Consider the following 16,491-nt stretch of genomic DNA (forward strand, 5'->3'; position numbering starts at 1 on the left):
TAGTTGTGAAAATGTAAGGTTTGTAAATGCCATCCTTCTATGCCTTGATAAGGGCGATGAGGCAATTCTTCTTTTGCTTGATTATACTCTCTATAAATAAAAGATCGAATTTTTCACTCTTTTTTCACTTTCTTGGGAGTGACGTCAGTGATCACTTGTTTAGGAGTGAATATCTACTGATTTTAGTGTGCTCTCTAAGAAGAAAAGAGTTAATGTTCACTCTATTTTCACTACATTTTCACTCTCCAGAGGAGTGACGTTATGCTTTGCATAAGATTGGGACAAGTCGTCCCTTTCTTTCAAAGAGGTCACATAAAGACTTGTTCATGCTCATGTAGTTTCTCGCCTTGACTTCTGTAATGGTATCTTATATGGTCTTCCTGGTAATGAAATTCAGAAGCTGCAAAGAATCCAAAAACTCTGCGTCAAGGTTGGTTATTCGCACTCGACTTCATGATCACGTTAGCCCAGTTTTTAGGAAAACTCCATTGGCTTCCAGTTAAACAACGAATTGATTTAAGGTTTTGACATTGGTGTTTTTGTGCATGCAAGGATTAGGCCCTGATTTCTTACAACAATTGATAACAAAATATTGCCAGGCAAAAAACATTCGCTCTCAGTCAAAATCATTGTTAGTTCCTCCCTCAATATCAACAAGTTACTATGGTGCGAAATCCTTTCATCTGGCAGCTGCAGAGTTATGGCATAAATTACCTGGTCATCTTCAGCAGGTTGATACAGACAAAATTCCAAGAGTCTCGTAAAGGTACTATGTCCCATTTGGAGGCCCAAAATGAAAAGGTTAAATTCCAAAGGCATTTGAAAGACAATAATAACTTAAAACTTCCCTAAACAAAAGGGGGCTTGAAGTCTTTAAATGGGAAAATAACGACTATTAGTTTTCGAATCGACTTAGGAACTATAGAGCCAGTAAGTAATGGTCTGATTTTTCACAACATTGTACCGAATGGTCGTACGTTTTATTCAGCGCAAATATTCAATCAGTTTAATTTTGGACATTACAAGAAGTGGGTTATTGATGTAGACAAATAATGCTCATGTACCCTTTACATCTCATTTAATGTATGTTATTACCAACCAGATGAAAAAAGCCAGTCAGTCACTCAATAGTGTCTAACAGTGAAGTCTAGCAAGTAAACAGAATGATTTACTTGCATAATTTGAATATTAGGACACTGCTAACGTTTAAATTTCACAGATAGAACATACATGGCATATTCATAATGCCTGCAAAGTCCTACATAATTTGATGTTGGCTGCAAAAGGGACATAGTATCTTTAAAGACACATTGTTTTTTGTTGTTAAATTAGTACAATGTTATGACAGAGCAGTTATTCTTTCTCTTCTCTTCCCTCATGTCTGATATTATCCTTCTTTTCTTTTTTCTTAGCGCATATAAGAATGGTTTATTATTATTATTAGCTTCTCATCTGTTTTGACTAAAACATGCAATGTTGTTCAATTACTGAATTCTTTGTTGAAGAACTTGCTTGCTGACAATAACGTCTAGTCTAGTTAATAATATCACATAATCAGGCGCGGATCCAGGGGGGGGGGGGGCCGAGCGTGTCTTGGCCCCCCCCCCCCCCCCCGCAAAAAAAAAAAAAAAAAAAGGAGAGAGAGAGAAGGAAAAGAAGGGAAAGAGGAGAGAAAGGGAAAAAAAGAAGAGGAAGAAAAAAGAGGGAAGTAGGAGATCGGGGGGGGGGGAAGGACTTGCCTCCCCCCTTCCCCCCCCCCCTCCCCAAATCAAAAAATAAAAGAGATGGAAGGCAAGGGAAAGAAAAAAGATAAAGAGGAGATAAAGGGAAGGACAAAATAGGAAGAAGAAAAGAAAGAAGGGGGATATCAGTTGCAATTTTCCCCGCCAACAAGTTGTGGATCGAGGGGGGGGGGGCAAAAGACCCTAGCCTCCCCCCCCCCCCCCCCGTCCCCGCTAAAAAAAAGAGAGAAGGAAGGAAAAGGAAAAGAGGAGAGCTAAAAGGGAACAAAAAGAGGAAGAAAAAAAGAAAAGGGAGAAAAGAAGCGGAGATCAGTTGCGGTTAATCCCGCCAACAATGTGTGGAGCGGGTTGGAGACAAAATGACCGTGCCCCTCCCCCCCCCCCCCCCCCCCAGCAAACCTAAAAGAGAGATAAGGAAGGGAAGGGAAAGTGAAAGAGGAGAGAAAGGAAAGGAAAAAAAAGATGATGAAGAAAGGTAAGGGATATCAGTTGCAATTTTCCCGCCAACAAGGTGTAGATCGGAGGGGGGGGGGGGGGGTTGGAGAAATAGAATTTAAACGTGGTTTATTTATAATTCCATAACGATGGTTAACAAATAATGCTGAAATGAGATAATTTTCCTCACTTCATGCGTTTTTTGGAAATGACAAATTCCTAAATTTACAGCCAGGCAAGAAAATGCTTCTTGAGATGCCTACATATCAGGACCCGCGGAACGGCGGGGATCGGGATCCTCGAGCCCCTCCCCCCACACTTTCTTTGAAAAAGTATATTAAAGAGAAATAGAAAGAAAGAGAGCGAGAAAGAAAAAATAGTTAACTGCCAGTGTCACATTATGATGGGGTATCAAAATATGCTCATCTGACCATGATTAAAATTAATGCCTAAAATCCTAAGGGCTCTGCCCCCTGGATTCGTCCTAGGGCCCTAAGGCGGGCCCTTAGATGCTCATATGACGGTCATTTAATGCCTAAAACCCCTGATTTCTGGGGGCTCTGCCCCCTGGACCCCACGCCAAATAGTGTCCTGCTAGTGTCACAAATAATAAGGTATCAAAAATGCTCATCTGACCGTAATCAAACGCCTAAAACTCCTGAACTTCCGGGCTCTGTCCCCTGGACCCCGTCTAGGGCGCTAAGGCGGACCCCCGAATGCTAATCTGACCGTAAATTAAAACCTTAAACCCCTGAGCTTCCGGGGCGGACAAGGTATCAACATATTATGTTCATCTGACAGCAGTCGCGTAGCCAGGGGGCGGTGGGGTGGTCCCCCAAAAAACGCCGGCCAAAAAAGAGAGGAGTGTAAAGGAAGAGGACGTAGGAAGAAAAGGGAATAGACAAAGAACATATTTGAAATTCAGACAAGGATTAAAAGTCATAACGGTACAACGAATCGTCTTATTTCGCTAATGATTTAATTAAACGTAAAAAATGTATTCAGACGAGGATTATTTTCGAGAACGGTACAACGAATCGGCTTCTTTCTCTAATGATTTAATGAAACGTACAAGCTTCCGCGCGTCGCGCGGGAGGGAGAGGGGATGAATTAAGACGAGGATTAAGAGTCGAGAACGGTACAACGAATCGTCTTATTTCGCTAATGATTTAATTAAACGTAAAAAATGTATTCAGACGAGGATTATTTTCGAGAACGGTACAACGAATCGGCTTCTTTCTCTAATGATTTAATGAAACGTAAAAGCTTCCGCGCTTCGCGCGGGAGGGGAAAAACTATTTTTTAGACGAGTAGGCACGTACAGAAGAGGGGGGAGGGGTTAGGGGGTTGACCCTAACCCCTTTGGTTTTTTAAGTGTGTATTTTGGAGCAACCCCCCTCCCCCTTTTCTGTGATTTTTTTTTTTTTAATTAAAAAAAAATATATATATATGCCATTGGCTGACCTAAAAAAGGGTGACCTCCCCCCCCCCCCCCCCGACGGAACAAAATGTCAAATTTTCAAATTTCGAGACCAAAATAAAAAAAGTGTCCTCTTCCCCCCCCCCCCCCCCCCCCCCCCCCCCCGCTTATTTAGCAGCTGGCTGAGTCGTTACGATTTTTTTTCGGACCAAAAAATAAAGTGGGCCCCCCCCCCTAAGAAATCCTGGATCCGCGCCTGCACATAATGTTTTGGTATTTGAATCGCAGTTCACATTATCATATCGATCAGCACAAATATGGACATAACTTTCTGATTTTGCCCAACTCATATGTAATAAATTTCAGAAAAGGACGTCAACAAAATTAATACGGAAAGAGCAATTTTAATTTTATGCATATTTAGGACCACTGTTTCATTCAGTATAATGATCCAAATCAAAGGCTGTCTCATTGGAATTAATAAGTGTTAACAATAATTTAATTGATGTAACATTATAGTTACATTATAGTTTCAAATTCCCATTTTCCTAAATAAACCCGGGAAACGTCGGTCTTTCGATACACGAAAGAAGTTTACTAAATTTGGCACATGGTTTAATGGTGTTGGCATTCGGTTTAATGGTGATGGTTTGTTTGAGACAAGAATGCCTTTGCCTGGTTTTATTAATGAGATATATTTCGGTTCAACTCATTTACAAAGTGATGTACTCGAACATTATAGTATCAAATTTCCATTTTCCTAAATAAACCCGGGAAACCTCGGTCTTTCGATACACAAAAGAAGATTACTAAATTTGGCTCATGGTTTAATGGTGTTGGCACTCGGTTTAATGGTGATGGTTTGTTTGAGATTAGAATGCCTTTGCCCGGTTTCACTAATGAGATATATTTCGGTTAAAATCATTTACAAAGTGATGTACTCGAACATTAAAGTATCAAATTTCCATTTTCCTAAATAAACCCGGGAAACCTCGGTCTTCCGATACACGAAAGAAGATTACTAAATTTGGCACATGGTTTAATGGTGTTGGCACTCGGTTTAATGGTGATGGTTTGTTTGAGACAAGACTGCCTTTGCATAGTTTCATTAATGCGATATATCTCGTATTAAATCATTTACAAAGTGATGTACTCGAACATTATAGTATCAAATTTCCATTTTCCTAAATAAACCCGGGAAACCTCGGTCTTCCGATACACAAAAGAAGATTACTAAATTTGGCACATGGTTTAATGGTGTTGGCACTCGGTTTAATGGTGATGGTTTGTTTGAGACAAGAATGCCTTTGCCTGGTTTTATTAATTAGATATATCTCGGTTTAAATCATTTACAAAGTGATATACTCGAACATTATAGTATCAAATTTCCATTTTCCTAAATAAACCCGGGAAACCTCGGTCTTTCGATACACAAAAGAAGATTACTAAATTTGGCTCATGGTTTAATGGTGTTGGCACTCGCTTTAGTGATGTAGGTTTGTTTGAGACTAGAATGCCTTTGCATGGTTTCATTAATGAGATAGGCCAATATCTCGGATCAAATTATATACAAAGTGATGTACTCGAACATAATTGTATCAAATTTCAATTTTCCTAAATAAACACGGGAAACCTCGGTCTTCCGATACACAAAGGAAGATTACTAAATTTGGCGCATGGTTTAATGGTGTTGGCCCTCGGTTTAATGGTGTAGGTTTGTTTGAGACTAGAATGCCTTGGCATGGTTTCATTAATGAGATATATATAATTATATATATATCGGATTTAAATACTGAGTGATGTTATCAAACAACCTACCCTTAATTTTAATTTTCCTAAATAAACCCGGGAAACCTCGGTCTTTCGATACACAAAAGAAGATTACTAAATTTGGCGCATGGTTTAATGTTGTTGGCACTCGGTTTAGTGGTGATGGTTTGTTTGAGACTAGAATGCCTTTGCATAGTTTCATTAATGAGATCGAATCAAATCATCCTGAGTGATGCTATCAAGCAATATACCACTCTTAAAATACATGAAACGCCTATTATTTTACTAAATATTGTGGCTGTCAACTATCGAACTATTTAAGCAACATGCAAGTAATATTTGGTAGGTGGGTATATAGGCCTAGGTAGGTAATATAAGAACTGCATTGAACTGCTGGGTGCACATGTTTTCTTCTTCTTTTTCTACAAATCATCTTTTTTAAAGTTCCTTAGTATGAAGCCACGAAAGAATAAACTATTATGAACAAAATTAACTGTATGTTATTACAAAACTAGCTAGATGTGGGAGTGTAGTTGCTTTCAATTCTCTGTTCGTACTTGGCTTCACGGAGTAATTCGTCCTTTATAGTGATTCTCTTCATTCCGGAGCAACGTACATGTACTAATGCTTACGAACGTACTCGTGTACTGGTACATGTGTATATGACAGAGTACGCACGCCGCACGTCTATGACGTAGGGACTAATGAATATTCATGACTCCACTAAAGCTCGTGCCAATATATGCTACCGATACCCCTTTTAAATCTCAAATAATAAATTTTCAGACCCTGACGTATGTCACCCCATATATTAATGAGTATATCTTGGACCCTGTACAGAGAGAAACAATATTAAAAAATCCCTGATAATGTAATCACAATATATGGGGGTATATACCAACGTCTAAAAATAGTGTATTTTGGCTTTGAGGTTTCCTTTTGTAGGTGCCCCCTGTTTTCCCAGAAAGTGCCCTTTTTTGTTGCTGCTGATATGCTCCCTCATCACTTTGAAAGACGCTCCGCCGACCCTGGCCGGACTAACTCACTCTATGCTTATTAATATTCTTTGGTCTCTTTGTCTGGGAGCCCTATATCACCGCCTCGATCCAAATCTTCCTCCCTATTTTAACCCTCCTCGATCCACTAATAATATACATCCCCATTTCTGGCACAAATATTATGTCCTTCATAATTAAACAAATACAAAATTCTTGAAAGAGACTAAATCGGTGTACCTTTAATTTACCACGTGTGTCGCGTGTGGATCAAACTGTGTGCGAAATTGTCTACACTCATTTTTCAGGATTGTCATGTTTTACTAAATATTAGCTCTCAAAGGACCCAAACATGGAAGAAGCTACTCCAAGTCAGTTGTTCCCACATGTATTGAAATATTTAATCCAAAATAAACTGGAGAAGGCTGCAAAATGGTTCAAAAAAGAAACGGGAACGGTAAGTTAGCCAGCCCAAGTTCGCGTTCGGCGCATATCTACTAGTCTTATGGCAAAATGCGACATCGCATGTCAAACTACACCGGGGCTGGCGCGGCGTGCTTCATTCAGCCACACGCGTTATGTGTATCAGGTATTGACATACCGAAATGTAGATATTACTGAATGCCTAAAGGCTAAAGCCCTAATATAATTAATAATGCTTTGAATAATGGCAATTTTATGTGACCAGGCGCAGGCCAAGATGACATGGGGAAACTGCCCTTTCTGTGTGCATGGCCATGGGGGTGGGGAACTACACGATTGTAAAGTGGGAATGATGCAGTAGCTGCAGGAAAACACACAGTCTAGTAGATCTATATGAAGCTAGTAATATCTCGTGTTGTGAGCTTCAGAACATTTGAAAAGAAAATAACGCTGCTGTCATGACATAAGAAAACAGGGTCTGCTGTAGTTTAGGACGATGTGAAAGAGCCTTAATTGCGATTTATTTACTCTCAGTGCAAGGCCCAAACACTATGAATATGGCGGACAAAGAAAGCGGACAAAATATACAGTTCCTCAGGTAGACAAAGGAACATCCCTTCACTGCTATTATGTAAAAATGTGTAGAACAGGTGAATATGCATGTGATACCTGTTCCACACATTTTTACATAAAAGCAGTGAAGGGATGTTCCTTTGTCTACCTGAGGAACTGTATATTTTGTCCGCTTTCATTGTCCGTCATGTTCATAGTGAAAGCTTTAAATTATGTCTGTATTTGTTTTATGTTTTGTAATAGAAGCATTTTAACTAACCCCACTCAAGTATATTTATGCTAACCATCGTGTGTCTGACTTTATTTACAGCATCCTCCAGACACTGATCAGCCATCAGTCATGGATTTCTACAAGGCATGGTGGAAGAAAGATAAGACGTCAACTAAAAGAAAAGGCGAGAGTAGCCAGGCAGCAACCGGTGGACCTCTTGCAAAGAAGGTTCGAAAGAGTGAAACGAGCAGTAGTGAATCAAGTTCGGACGATGAAACGCAGACGACGTCAGTCAAGGCACCGGTAAAAAAAGTTGCAACCAGCTCAGCAGGACTGAAAAGAAAGAATGCAGAATCGAGCTCGGATGAATCAAGCAGCGATGATGAACCAGCGGTTAAACCCAAGAAAGTTCTTAAAAAAACTCCTGCCAAAAAACAACAGGAGAGTTCAAGCAGCGAGGAGGAATCCAGTGACGATGAAAAAACAGTTCAGAAGCCTGCAATCCCTGCCAAAAAAGTCCCAGTGAAAAAGCAGGAGTCGAGCAGCGAAGAAAGTTCAAGTGACGAGGAAGAGACACCTGCTCCAAAAGTCACACCAAAAGGTAAAACGACGAAGCAACAAAAACAGGATTCTAGTTCCGATTCAGACTCTTCCTCGACGGATGAAGAAGTAGTAAAAAAGAATGCAGCAAATTCCAAAGTTAGAAAAGCTGTTAAGGTTACACCTGTTCCATCCAAGTCCAAACCAGCTGAGTCTAGCAGCTCAGAAAGTGATTCAGAAGAGGAGGTAAAGAAAATGCCAAAGGCGAAGCAAACGCCAAACAAGGCTAAAACAGTACCGGTAAAAAAGGCAGAATCAAGCAGCTCGGATAGTGATGATGATAGCGAGGAGGATGTTGCCCCTAAACCAGTAAAAGTTGCCACACCAAAAGTGAAATCAACTTCAAAAGTTACCCCAAAAGTTACCCCAAAGGCCCCTATTAAAAAGGCGGAGTCGTCTGAATCTTCTGAAAGTGACTCTTCGGATGATGAGAGTGCTGCTAAACCGGTGAAAGCTACCCCAAAAGGTGTCAAGGTGAATGTGAGTAAAGCCAAGGTGCCTGCTGCAAGTAGTTCAGAGTCTGACTCGTCATCAGAGGAAGAAGGTGAAAAAGTGAAACCAGCTCCGAAGGCGACCAAGGTGACCCCCGCAAAGACTCCTTCAAAGAAGAAGCCCGTCTCAAGCAGCTCTGAGAGTGATTCCTCATCAGATGAAGAGGAAGCAAGTAAGAAGACTCTAAATGCAACAAAGTCTCAAACCAAGTCTCCTGCGGCTAAGAAGCCGGTCGAAGACAGCAGTAGTTCAGACTCAGAAAGCGATTCAGATGTTCCTGCTCCCAGCAAAACGGCCAAATCTCCTGCAACTAAGAAGCCAGTTAAAGATAGCAGTAGTTCAGATTCAGAAAGCGATTCGGACGTCCCTGCTCCCAGCAAAACGGCCAAATCTCCTGCAACTAAGAAGCCGGTCGAAGACAGCAGTAGTTCAGAGTCCGAAAGCGATTCAGACGTTCCTGCTCCCAGCAAAACGGCCAAATCTCCTGCGGCTAAGAAGCCAGTCAAAGACAGCAGTAGTTCAGAATCAGAAAGCGATTCAGATGTCCCTGCTCCAAGCAAAACGGCCAAATCTCCTGCGACTAAGAAGCCTGCCGAAGACAGCAGTAGTTCAGACTCAGATAGCGATTCGGACGATGCTGCTCCCACCAAAACAGCCAAATCTCCTGCACCCGGTAAACAAGCCAAATCTCCTGCGACTAAGAAGCCAGTCGAAGACAGCAGTAGTTCTGAATCGGAAAGCGATTCTGACGATGCAGCACCTAGCAAACCTCAAACCCCCAAAGCAGTGAAGGTTAATGGCATTCAACATGGTAATGACTCTGATGGCAGTAGCGAGAGTTCCGAGTCGGAAGAGGAAAAGACGCCAGTGGCGAAGAAACAGGTCTTGACAAAGGTAAGCACCCCTTGTCCAATTTTCTCCTGCCCTTCCATTGGCATAGCATTTGCAGATAATTATGAGTTTTTTAAAGCCCCACTGCACTACTTGTCTTGTACTATAGCTACTTGCGCCCTCTATATATATATATATATATATATATATATATATATATATATATATAGCAAACAATGCCTAATCGATGCCTGGTGGTCCCCCATGATCCCCTTTTTCTTATGTTTATTAAAAGCTGATTTGATGAGATAACCACCTGTCAGTGACCTTGCAGGGAGGTCTAATCCCCCCTAGCCAAGTTAGTGCAGGCTTTAAGACCCTCTTCGTTCATTGAAGATTGTTGCCCTAACTTTCTCAACTGAAATCTAATCCCCCCTAGCCAAGTTAGTGCAGGCTTTAAGACCCTCTTCGTTCATTGAAGCTTGTTGCCCTAACTTTCTCAACTGAAATGAATTGAAACATATTGACACTCTTTGACCTAAACTATTATATTTAAGAATGCAATGCAAGATATAGTTTTAAATGGAATTGAATGATATCATTTTCATGCTTTGTAATAATATACAAACTACACACAGGCGATTTTGAACACAAACGGGTTAGATAATTCCTTTTAAATGATTTCTGAAGTTTGTTCTAATTTCATGGTGATAAGTGGGTTTAATATAAACTCCCTCCTAGAAGATGTCACATTTGCATAAACTTTGATTTAAAAAACAAAATTAAAGTACTTATGAGAACAAAAATGTGAAGGAATAGCTTGAATTTCAAGTTTTCAACATTTCATTAAAGGTAAAGACCAGTTATGGTCATGCAATTGCATTGTGAAAAAAACGTTGTGGAATCGATCATAAAAGGTTGATCATCTAGCATCTAGCATCTGCAAGGTTCTGGAATCATCAAAATGATAAGAAATTTGGCCCATTCTTCGTAAAGTTACAAGCACTATACACAGAAAGATGTATATGGGACTACCCTATATCTCTCACAGACCATGAGAGAAACAAATTTACCAAATATATGAATTAGTAGGCGGTTTCCCGGCAAATTTTTTATCATCATGTATTAGTCAAAACATATTCTTTCACATGATTGGTAATGAGAGCTTCCATTTCATTTTTTGAAATTGGGGCGTTTCCAATACTGGTCTTTACCTTTAATATGATTATTGCTTTATAGCTCAACATAATGTGAACCTTCTTGTAGAAGTTTGATATTCAGTAAGTTGTAGATGCTAATTAAAAAGTTCATGATATTTGTATTTCACAGTTGAATGTGAATGTGATTTTGCAATGCTTAATATTCCCCCCTAAATATTTATCTCTCTGTTTATTGCTTGGTTTTTTTTCTTCGGGTTTTTAAAAGACTTTTAAATTCAGAGTTCAGACCAATAGCCATGCATGTAATAACGTTTGATGCTCTTTCTTATTAATTCTTTTTTATTCCTGGTTACAATAGAAGAGACGCCAATCCTCAAGCAGCGAAAGTGATAGCGACGAGGAGGAAGATAGCCAGAAGGATATCAAAGGAACACCAACCCAAGATGTGAAGGAGACACCCAAAACACCTAACACAGTCCCAAAGATGAAGGTTCGTGCTCCATTTCTCAAAATTGTTTTTTTTTATTTTTTTAGTTATTCAATTTTCCAATTTCTTGAAATTCAACATTTTTTTTACTGGCTTTTAAAGAGATCTTGTGAGTTTTGACCCTTTTCGATGAGATTAGTATGAAAAGACATTGCCATACATGAACATCCATTTTGTCTGAATTTTGTAACTTTTTTTTCTCTTTGATGCTTTTTAGAAATTTTGTTTCAATCACATTTACCAGTCAAATTTGGGCTACAGTGTAAATAGAAGAGAAATTCAACTGTACAAGAGAAGCCACAGTTGAAATCATATTAAATTATTCATGAAATGATATTAAAAGGAGAGTACATCACTAATATTTCTTATAGAAAATATTTATTCAACTTTTAATAAATGAATGAAAATAATTTAGAGTTCTACTTAATACTTTTTAGAGTTCATTGAAGAATGATTCAATAACTGTGAAATGTATTCAGTGTGAATGCAATCAGATTTAAAGAGGTACTACATTGTCATACATCATACATGTTGGATAGAACTCTTTTCTTGTGATTTTCTCGTTTCAGAAGGGGAGGAAGTCCAATGAACCATTTCGCAGAGTAAAAGAAGATGATCATGAGGTTGATTGGCGTCTCAAGGACAATTCATTTGATGCTAAGGTCAGTCAAAGCAGTCAATCTGGTATCCCTATCAGGACATGTTGTTTTTCAAATTGGCCACTAAATTTTTTCTTCTGTTGCTACATTGTTCTGTTAACATGTACCGTCTCTTAAAAAACAATATCTGTGTGTAGGAACTTTGTCAATTTTTTTTCTTCAGATTGGCAGTTTTGATGAAAATATAAGATTTTGAAACTTACACTATGCTACCATGCTGTATGGTCATGCAAGAAACATGGATGCAGTGTTTGAAGACAATTTTGCTCTAGGACTAGTACCGTTTTCACACCTGGTTCAGATTACCTGGGCTATCCTTAGCCCGGGCTAAGAAATTTGTTTTCACACCTGGTAAATTAACCCCGGGTTAACAGCTAGCCCAGGCTTTAAAACGTTGCCTGTTTTCACACCTGCTTAGCCTTAACCCGGGACTATTGGAATATTCAGAAGATTTACATGACCTAACCTGTGCGCACGCGCGGTGCAGTTCTACGACTCCACAACCGGAAGTTGACAGACAACTTCATTCTTCAAAATGGCACGCCACAGGATTCAAAAGGATACAATGGTTGTCCTGCTTGCCATTTTTGTTGTTGAGAAAGAATCATCGTCGGAGACAGAATAGCTTTAAGGGATCCGGTAACTTTATCTCAGATTCTGAAACAAAGTCCTGGATTTAGCTCATGCTGCAATGATAATTATAAACCTTTAGGTCAGTCAGGAACTCCGTGACTTTTATATCACCTGTCTGATTATCAAGATATTTATGATTGGAATTACACATTTTGAAAACCGTTTGCTAAACGGTTTTCATAACACTACAGTCTATTGGGGAAAACGAGTATGGTAAAACTGGTCACTCAAAGATTTTTACTTTTTTGAGCCACTTCTTGATCATTTTGAGGCGCGATATTTTTAGGGCTTCAATATTACACCATATCACAGACACTGATAACACGTAGGGCCGTGCATCTCAGATTTAACATTGTTAACCGATCCCTTTAACTACAGTAGAAGGAAGAGAATGAAACGTCATTTGCAACAATTTGAGGATTTTCAAAGTCGCAAACCCCTGCGTGCTACTGCGGAAAACGTGCGCTATCATGGGTGACTGTTCATATTCTTGAATATTCATACGTGCACCATCTTTCAAAAGATCTGCCAGGCTTTACACCTGACAGGATAGCGCGGCAATTGCCGCGCTATCCCTACTCTGGAGCAGGGCCAGCTTAGCCTGTGATCTTGCGGAGCTAACTCACTTTCGCAAAAAAACATGTGTGAACACGAAAGATAGGCCGGGAACTTGCAGCGCTAAAAACCCTCTTAGCCAACCCCCCCCCCCCCAAAACCAGGTGTAAAAACAGTATAAGACTATGATTCAAATGATGTTGAGCCATACCACAAAATGTATAATGACTTATTGATAATTCTAACCCTTATTTTGTCAAACTCATTGGAGATCATTATTTTGGATGTTTCATAAGGTTAGCATATTGGAGTGGAATAAGGAGACACCCTCCCTATGGGTGGGTGGTACATGTAGTCTCATTTCTCACTGCCAACTGTGATTATAGTTTTATTGCTCCGGCTAGATCCCAATATAAATTACTTTATGTTATCCTTGATGTTTTTGTTGTTTGTAGAGAGGAGCTTCTGGTTGCTGGGGAGAGCGAGCCAACAGAGATCTGAAGGTAGTGAAGGGCAAGGCGTTCCGTCATGAGAAGACCAAGAAGAAGAGAGGCAGCTATAGAGGCGGGCAGATCTCCACCACAATCAACTCCATCAAGTTTGACAGTGATTGAGTGATTGCCATGGAAACAGGTGATTTACATCACATACTTTATTGTGCTTGATGATGGTATTATGGTGGTATTGTGCTTTTAATTCTCAATTTAATACATGTTGGTTTTTAAATTTAGACCCAGACAATGTTTCATTTAAACAGGGACCCGATGGCTGAAACACAGATGCTGCCGAAGCCCGATAACTTCTACATGGTTTATGAACCCAAATGATTTGGGGCCTAATAAAATTGGCATGCATGATATTTAGATTTAAAATCATTATAGTTTAGATAGAGCTATCTTGAATCGGTCTGCTAACAGGCCTCTTTTTTGTAGATGTACACATTTTAAAAAAATGGTTGAACTGGTATATTACATGACATTTGATTGTGCAATTTACAGCCCTTAAAATGTTGCCCCTTTTTTTCTTCCCCAGACCTCGTGTGGACATCTGGCAAATGGAAGAGGGGAAAAGATGACTTCTCAAAGTGAAGCCAAGAAATCAGTTTTGTAACCTGCTGATGGCCATCATGACACCTTTAAAGCCCCACTGCACTACTTGTAGGTACTTACGCCCTCTATATAGCCAACAATTCCTAAGGGTACCTGTTGATCCCCCGTGGTACCTTTTTTCTTATGTTAATTGAGAGCTGATTTGATGATATAACCACCTGCCAGCTACCACAAAGGGAGGTCTAATCCCCCTGGCCAAACTAGGGCAGACAGGCTTTAAGTGAATTATTTTTCATAGTTTTAGAGTAAATAACTTTTATGATTTCTTTTTAGAATTTGTTATATCCAGACGATCATGATTTGTTTCTTCCTTTTTGACACTTGTACAAATACTGAACTTCACATTGCATTTTCTATTTTACAATTAACTCTGTGATTTGATGCTTGGCAAGGGGGAGGGTTGTTATTATATTTTGTAGATATTATGCTTTTACTCTTATTGTTTCATGTTTTATTTCAACATTGCTTTATGTTATGTTTAAAAGGTGTTTCTTGAATTGTAGTGTTTTTATTATTACAGTGTAATTTTGCTCTTACCTTTTGTAAGACAAGGTATTTCTTATTTTTAAACATGTTTCTGTGTCATTTACAGGACGGAAAAAGGTCAGGTTGTTGTAGACATATAATTTCAATTTTATGATGAATTAATGAATTGTTGGTTATTTGTTCTAATACAATTCTGAATTGTGTACGATTCATGTGAGAAAATGTTTGTTTTGATGCTACAGGGTAACAGACAATCGAATTGTAGCTATTTAGTTTAAAGATAAGATTCCCAGTAGGGACCCATGACCACACATACATGTAGCTGCATCACTTTCCTGGCTGTGTATTAAAACCTGATTTATTGATTCTCAACATTTCAAACACCACTGTACAAAACTCGACCTGATTTCACTAAAAATCAGTACTTTAGTGACAATTTATGACACCAAAATAGCAGTAAAATACAATTTTTTTCTTCAACTTACCGATGTTAGAAAGAATAATTCGAAAATTCAAATCATGAGTCTACTGTCAAACTTGCTTACAGCCACATCATCTTCATTAGTGCATGTGTGTGTTATGTGTGTATTGACTTGACTATTCATGTGTGCAATTGCTGCCTACCGTATTAGCACGTAGTGCAGTGCTAGAGGTCAATACGCATTAGCATTGACTTTCTATGCTTTGCTGGGGTACCCATGACAGGTTATGTACAGTGTTGGACTTGTTGGTCAAAGGAATGATCTGAGTGCAAATTACACTTGATTACAGGATCTATTCGCACTCATGTTGAGGCTGTATGCATATATCGGCTTTGTACGATAGGTGCAAAGACAGCCTTAACAAGATTGAGTAAATCCTGTTATGAACAAATTAAAATACCGTATGCATCATTTTTTTTATACACGACTCCTAGATCCTTGTTATTTGATGTAAGAAGATTTTTTTCAAGCTAGTTTTGTGTCATCATCGCTGACATATAAATCTCAAGTTTAAAAGGCCCACTTTAGCATGCACACCGAGATAAGCGCACTTACCTCTACCCGCGTTAATGAGCATTGCTACCCATGAATTCACATCACACACACAGTATACCTGTACGCACGTAAACTACTCTACTACACGTACTGCTGCGCATCACGTACTTCAAAGTCCTTAGATAGTACTGGGAACTATTGCACGCTTTTTCATGATAAATTTGTAATGATCACACGTGACCATGTTTGACCAATCCTTGATTAGGAGTGAGTTGTATAAAATTCTTTATTTCTTTATTCTATATACCGTAAGTTTATATGTGTACAAAATCCATAAGTTTAAGTCCTTTAAAGTAGGGGGCACCATTAATTCACAAAGATTTTCCAAATTGTACTTTGTAAAGCTTGTGACAGTGGCAGTGTTCTATCGATATAAATATATTGTCCTATCTGAGTGTGTATATAACTTATCTGGACATTGTTATTCATTTTGGTACTTTAAATGGACATGTGTAAAGCACTTTGATTTAAATGTGAAGAAGTAACAATTCAATAAATTTCTCCTGAAATTTGATGTCTATTCTGGTGTCTTTTCATTCTTTTCAGCAATTTCATCCTTTTCTTCTTCTTTTTTTTTTGGGGGGGGGGGGTCAATTCTAAGGGTTATGGAATATCTTTTTCCAAGAATTGTTTTATTTTTGAGGGGAATATTAGAGATTTTTTAATAAAAATGTACAAATTAATGATATAATAATAAAGTAATAAATGTATAAGGTATTTTCACAACAGTTGGGTTTCTCATCAACCATTCATCAAATTTATGAAATATATATTTTAAATACCTTTTCATACCGGAATGACCAAATGTTGACCTTAGATATTCATACATTAAACTAAATGTTTCATAAATTTGATAAATTGATAGAAAACCCA

At 38.8% G+C, this 16,491-nt stretch overlaps 1 protein-coding gene across 1 annotated transcript; it reads left to right on the forward strand.

The window, feature by feature from the left end:
* Positions 1 to 6,598: 6,598 nt before the first annotated feature.
* LOC591574 (nucleolar and coiled-body phosphoprotein 1) lies at positions 6,599 to 16,132 on the forward strand. Its single transcript, XM_791131.5, has 6 exons — positions 6,599 to 6,819; positions 7,669 to 9,555; positions 11,011 to 11,142; positions 11,709 to 11,801; positions 13,442 to 13,619; positions 14,019 to 16,132. Exons 1-5 carry the CDS (start codon positions 6,715 to 6,717, stop codon positions 13,598 to 13,600), a joined length of 2,376 nt encoding a protein of 791 aa, XP_796224.4. The 5' UTR covers positions 6,599 to 6,714; the 3' UTR covers positions 13,601 to 13,619; positions 14,019 to 16,132.
* Positions 16,133 to 16,491: the final 359 nt, after the last annotated feature.

Source organism: Strongylocentrotus purpuratus, unplaced genomic scaffold (assembly GCF_000002235.5).
Source record: "Strongylocentrotus purpuratus isolate Spur 01 unplaced genomic scaffold, Spur_5.0 spur5_scaffold_10, whole genome shotgun sequence".
Classification (NCBI taxonomy): Eukaryota; Metazoa; Echinodermata; class Echinoidea; order Camarodonta; family Strongylocentrotidae; genus Strongylocentrotus; species Strongylocentrotus purpuratus.

Coding starts and splice junctions, on each gene's coding strand:
- LOC591574 (XM_791131.5), top strand. CDS start 6,715: ATGGAAGAAGCTACTCCAAGTCAGTTGTTCCCACATGTATTGAAATAT. Junction 9,556..11,010: donor AGAAACAGGTCTTGACAAAG/GTAAGCACCCCT, acceptor TGGTTACAATAG/AAGAGACGCCAATCCTCAAG. Junction 11,143..11,708: donor ACACAGTCCCAAAGATGAAG/GTTCGTGCTCCA, acceptor TTCTCGTTTCAG/AAGGGGAGGAAGTCCAATGA.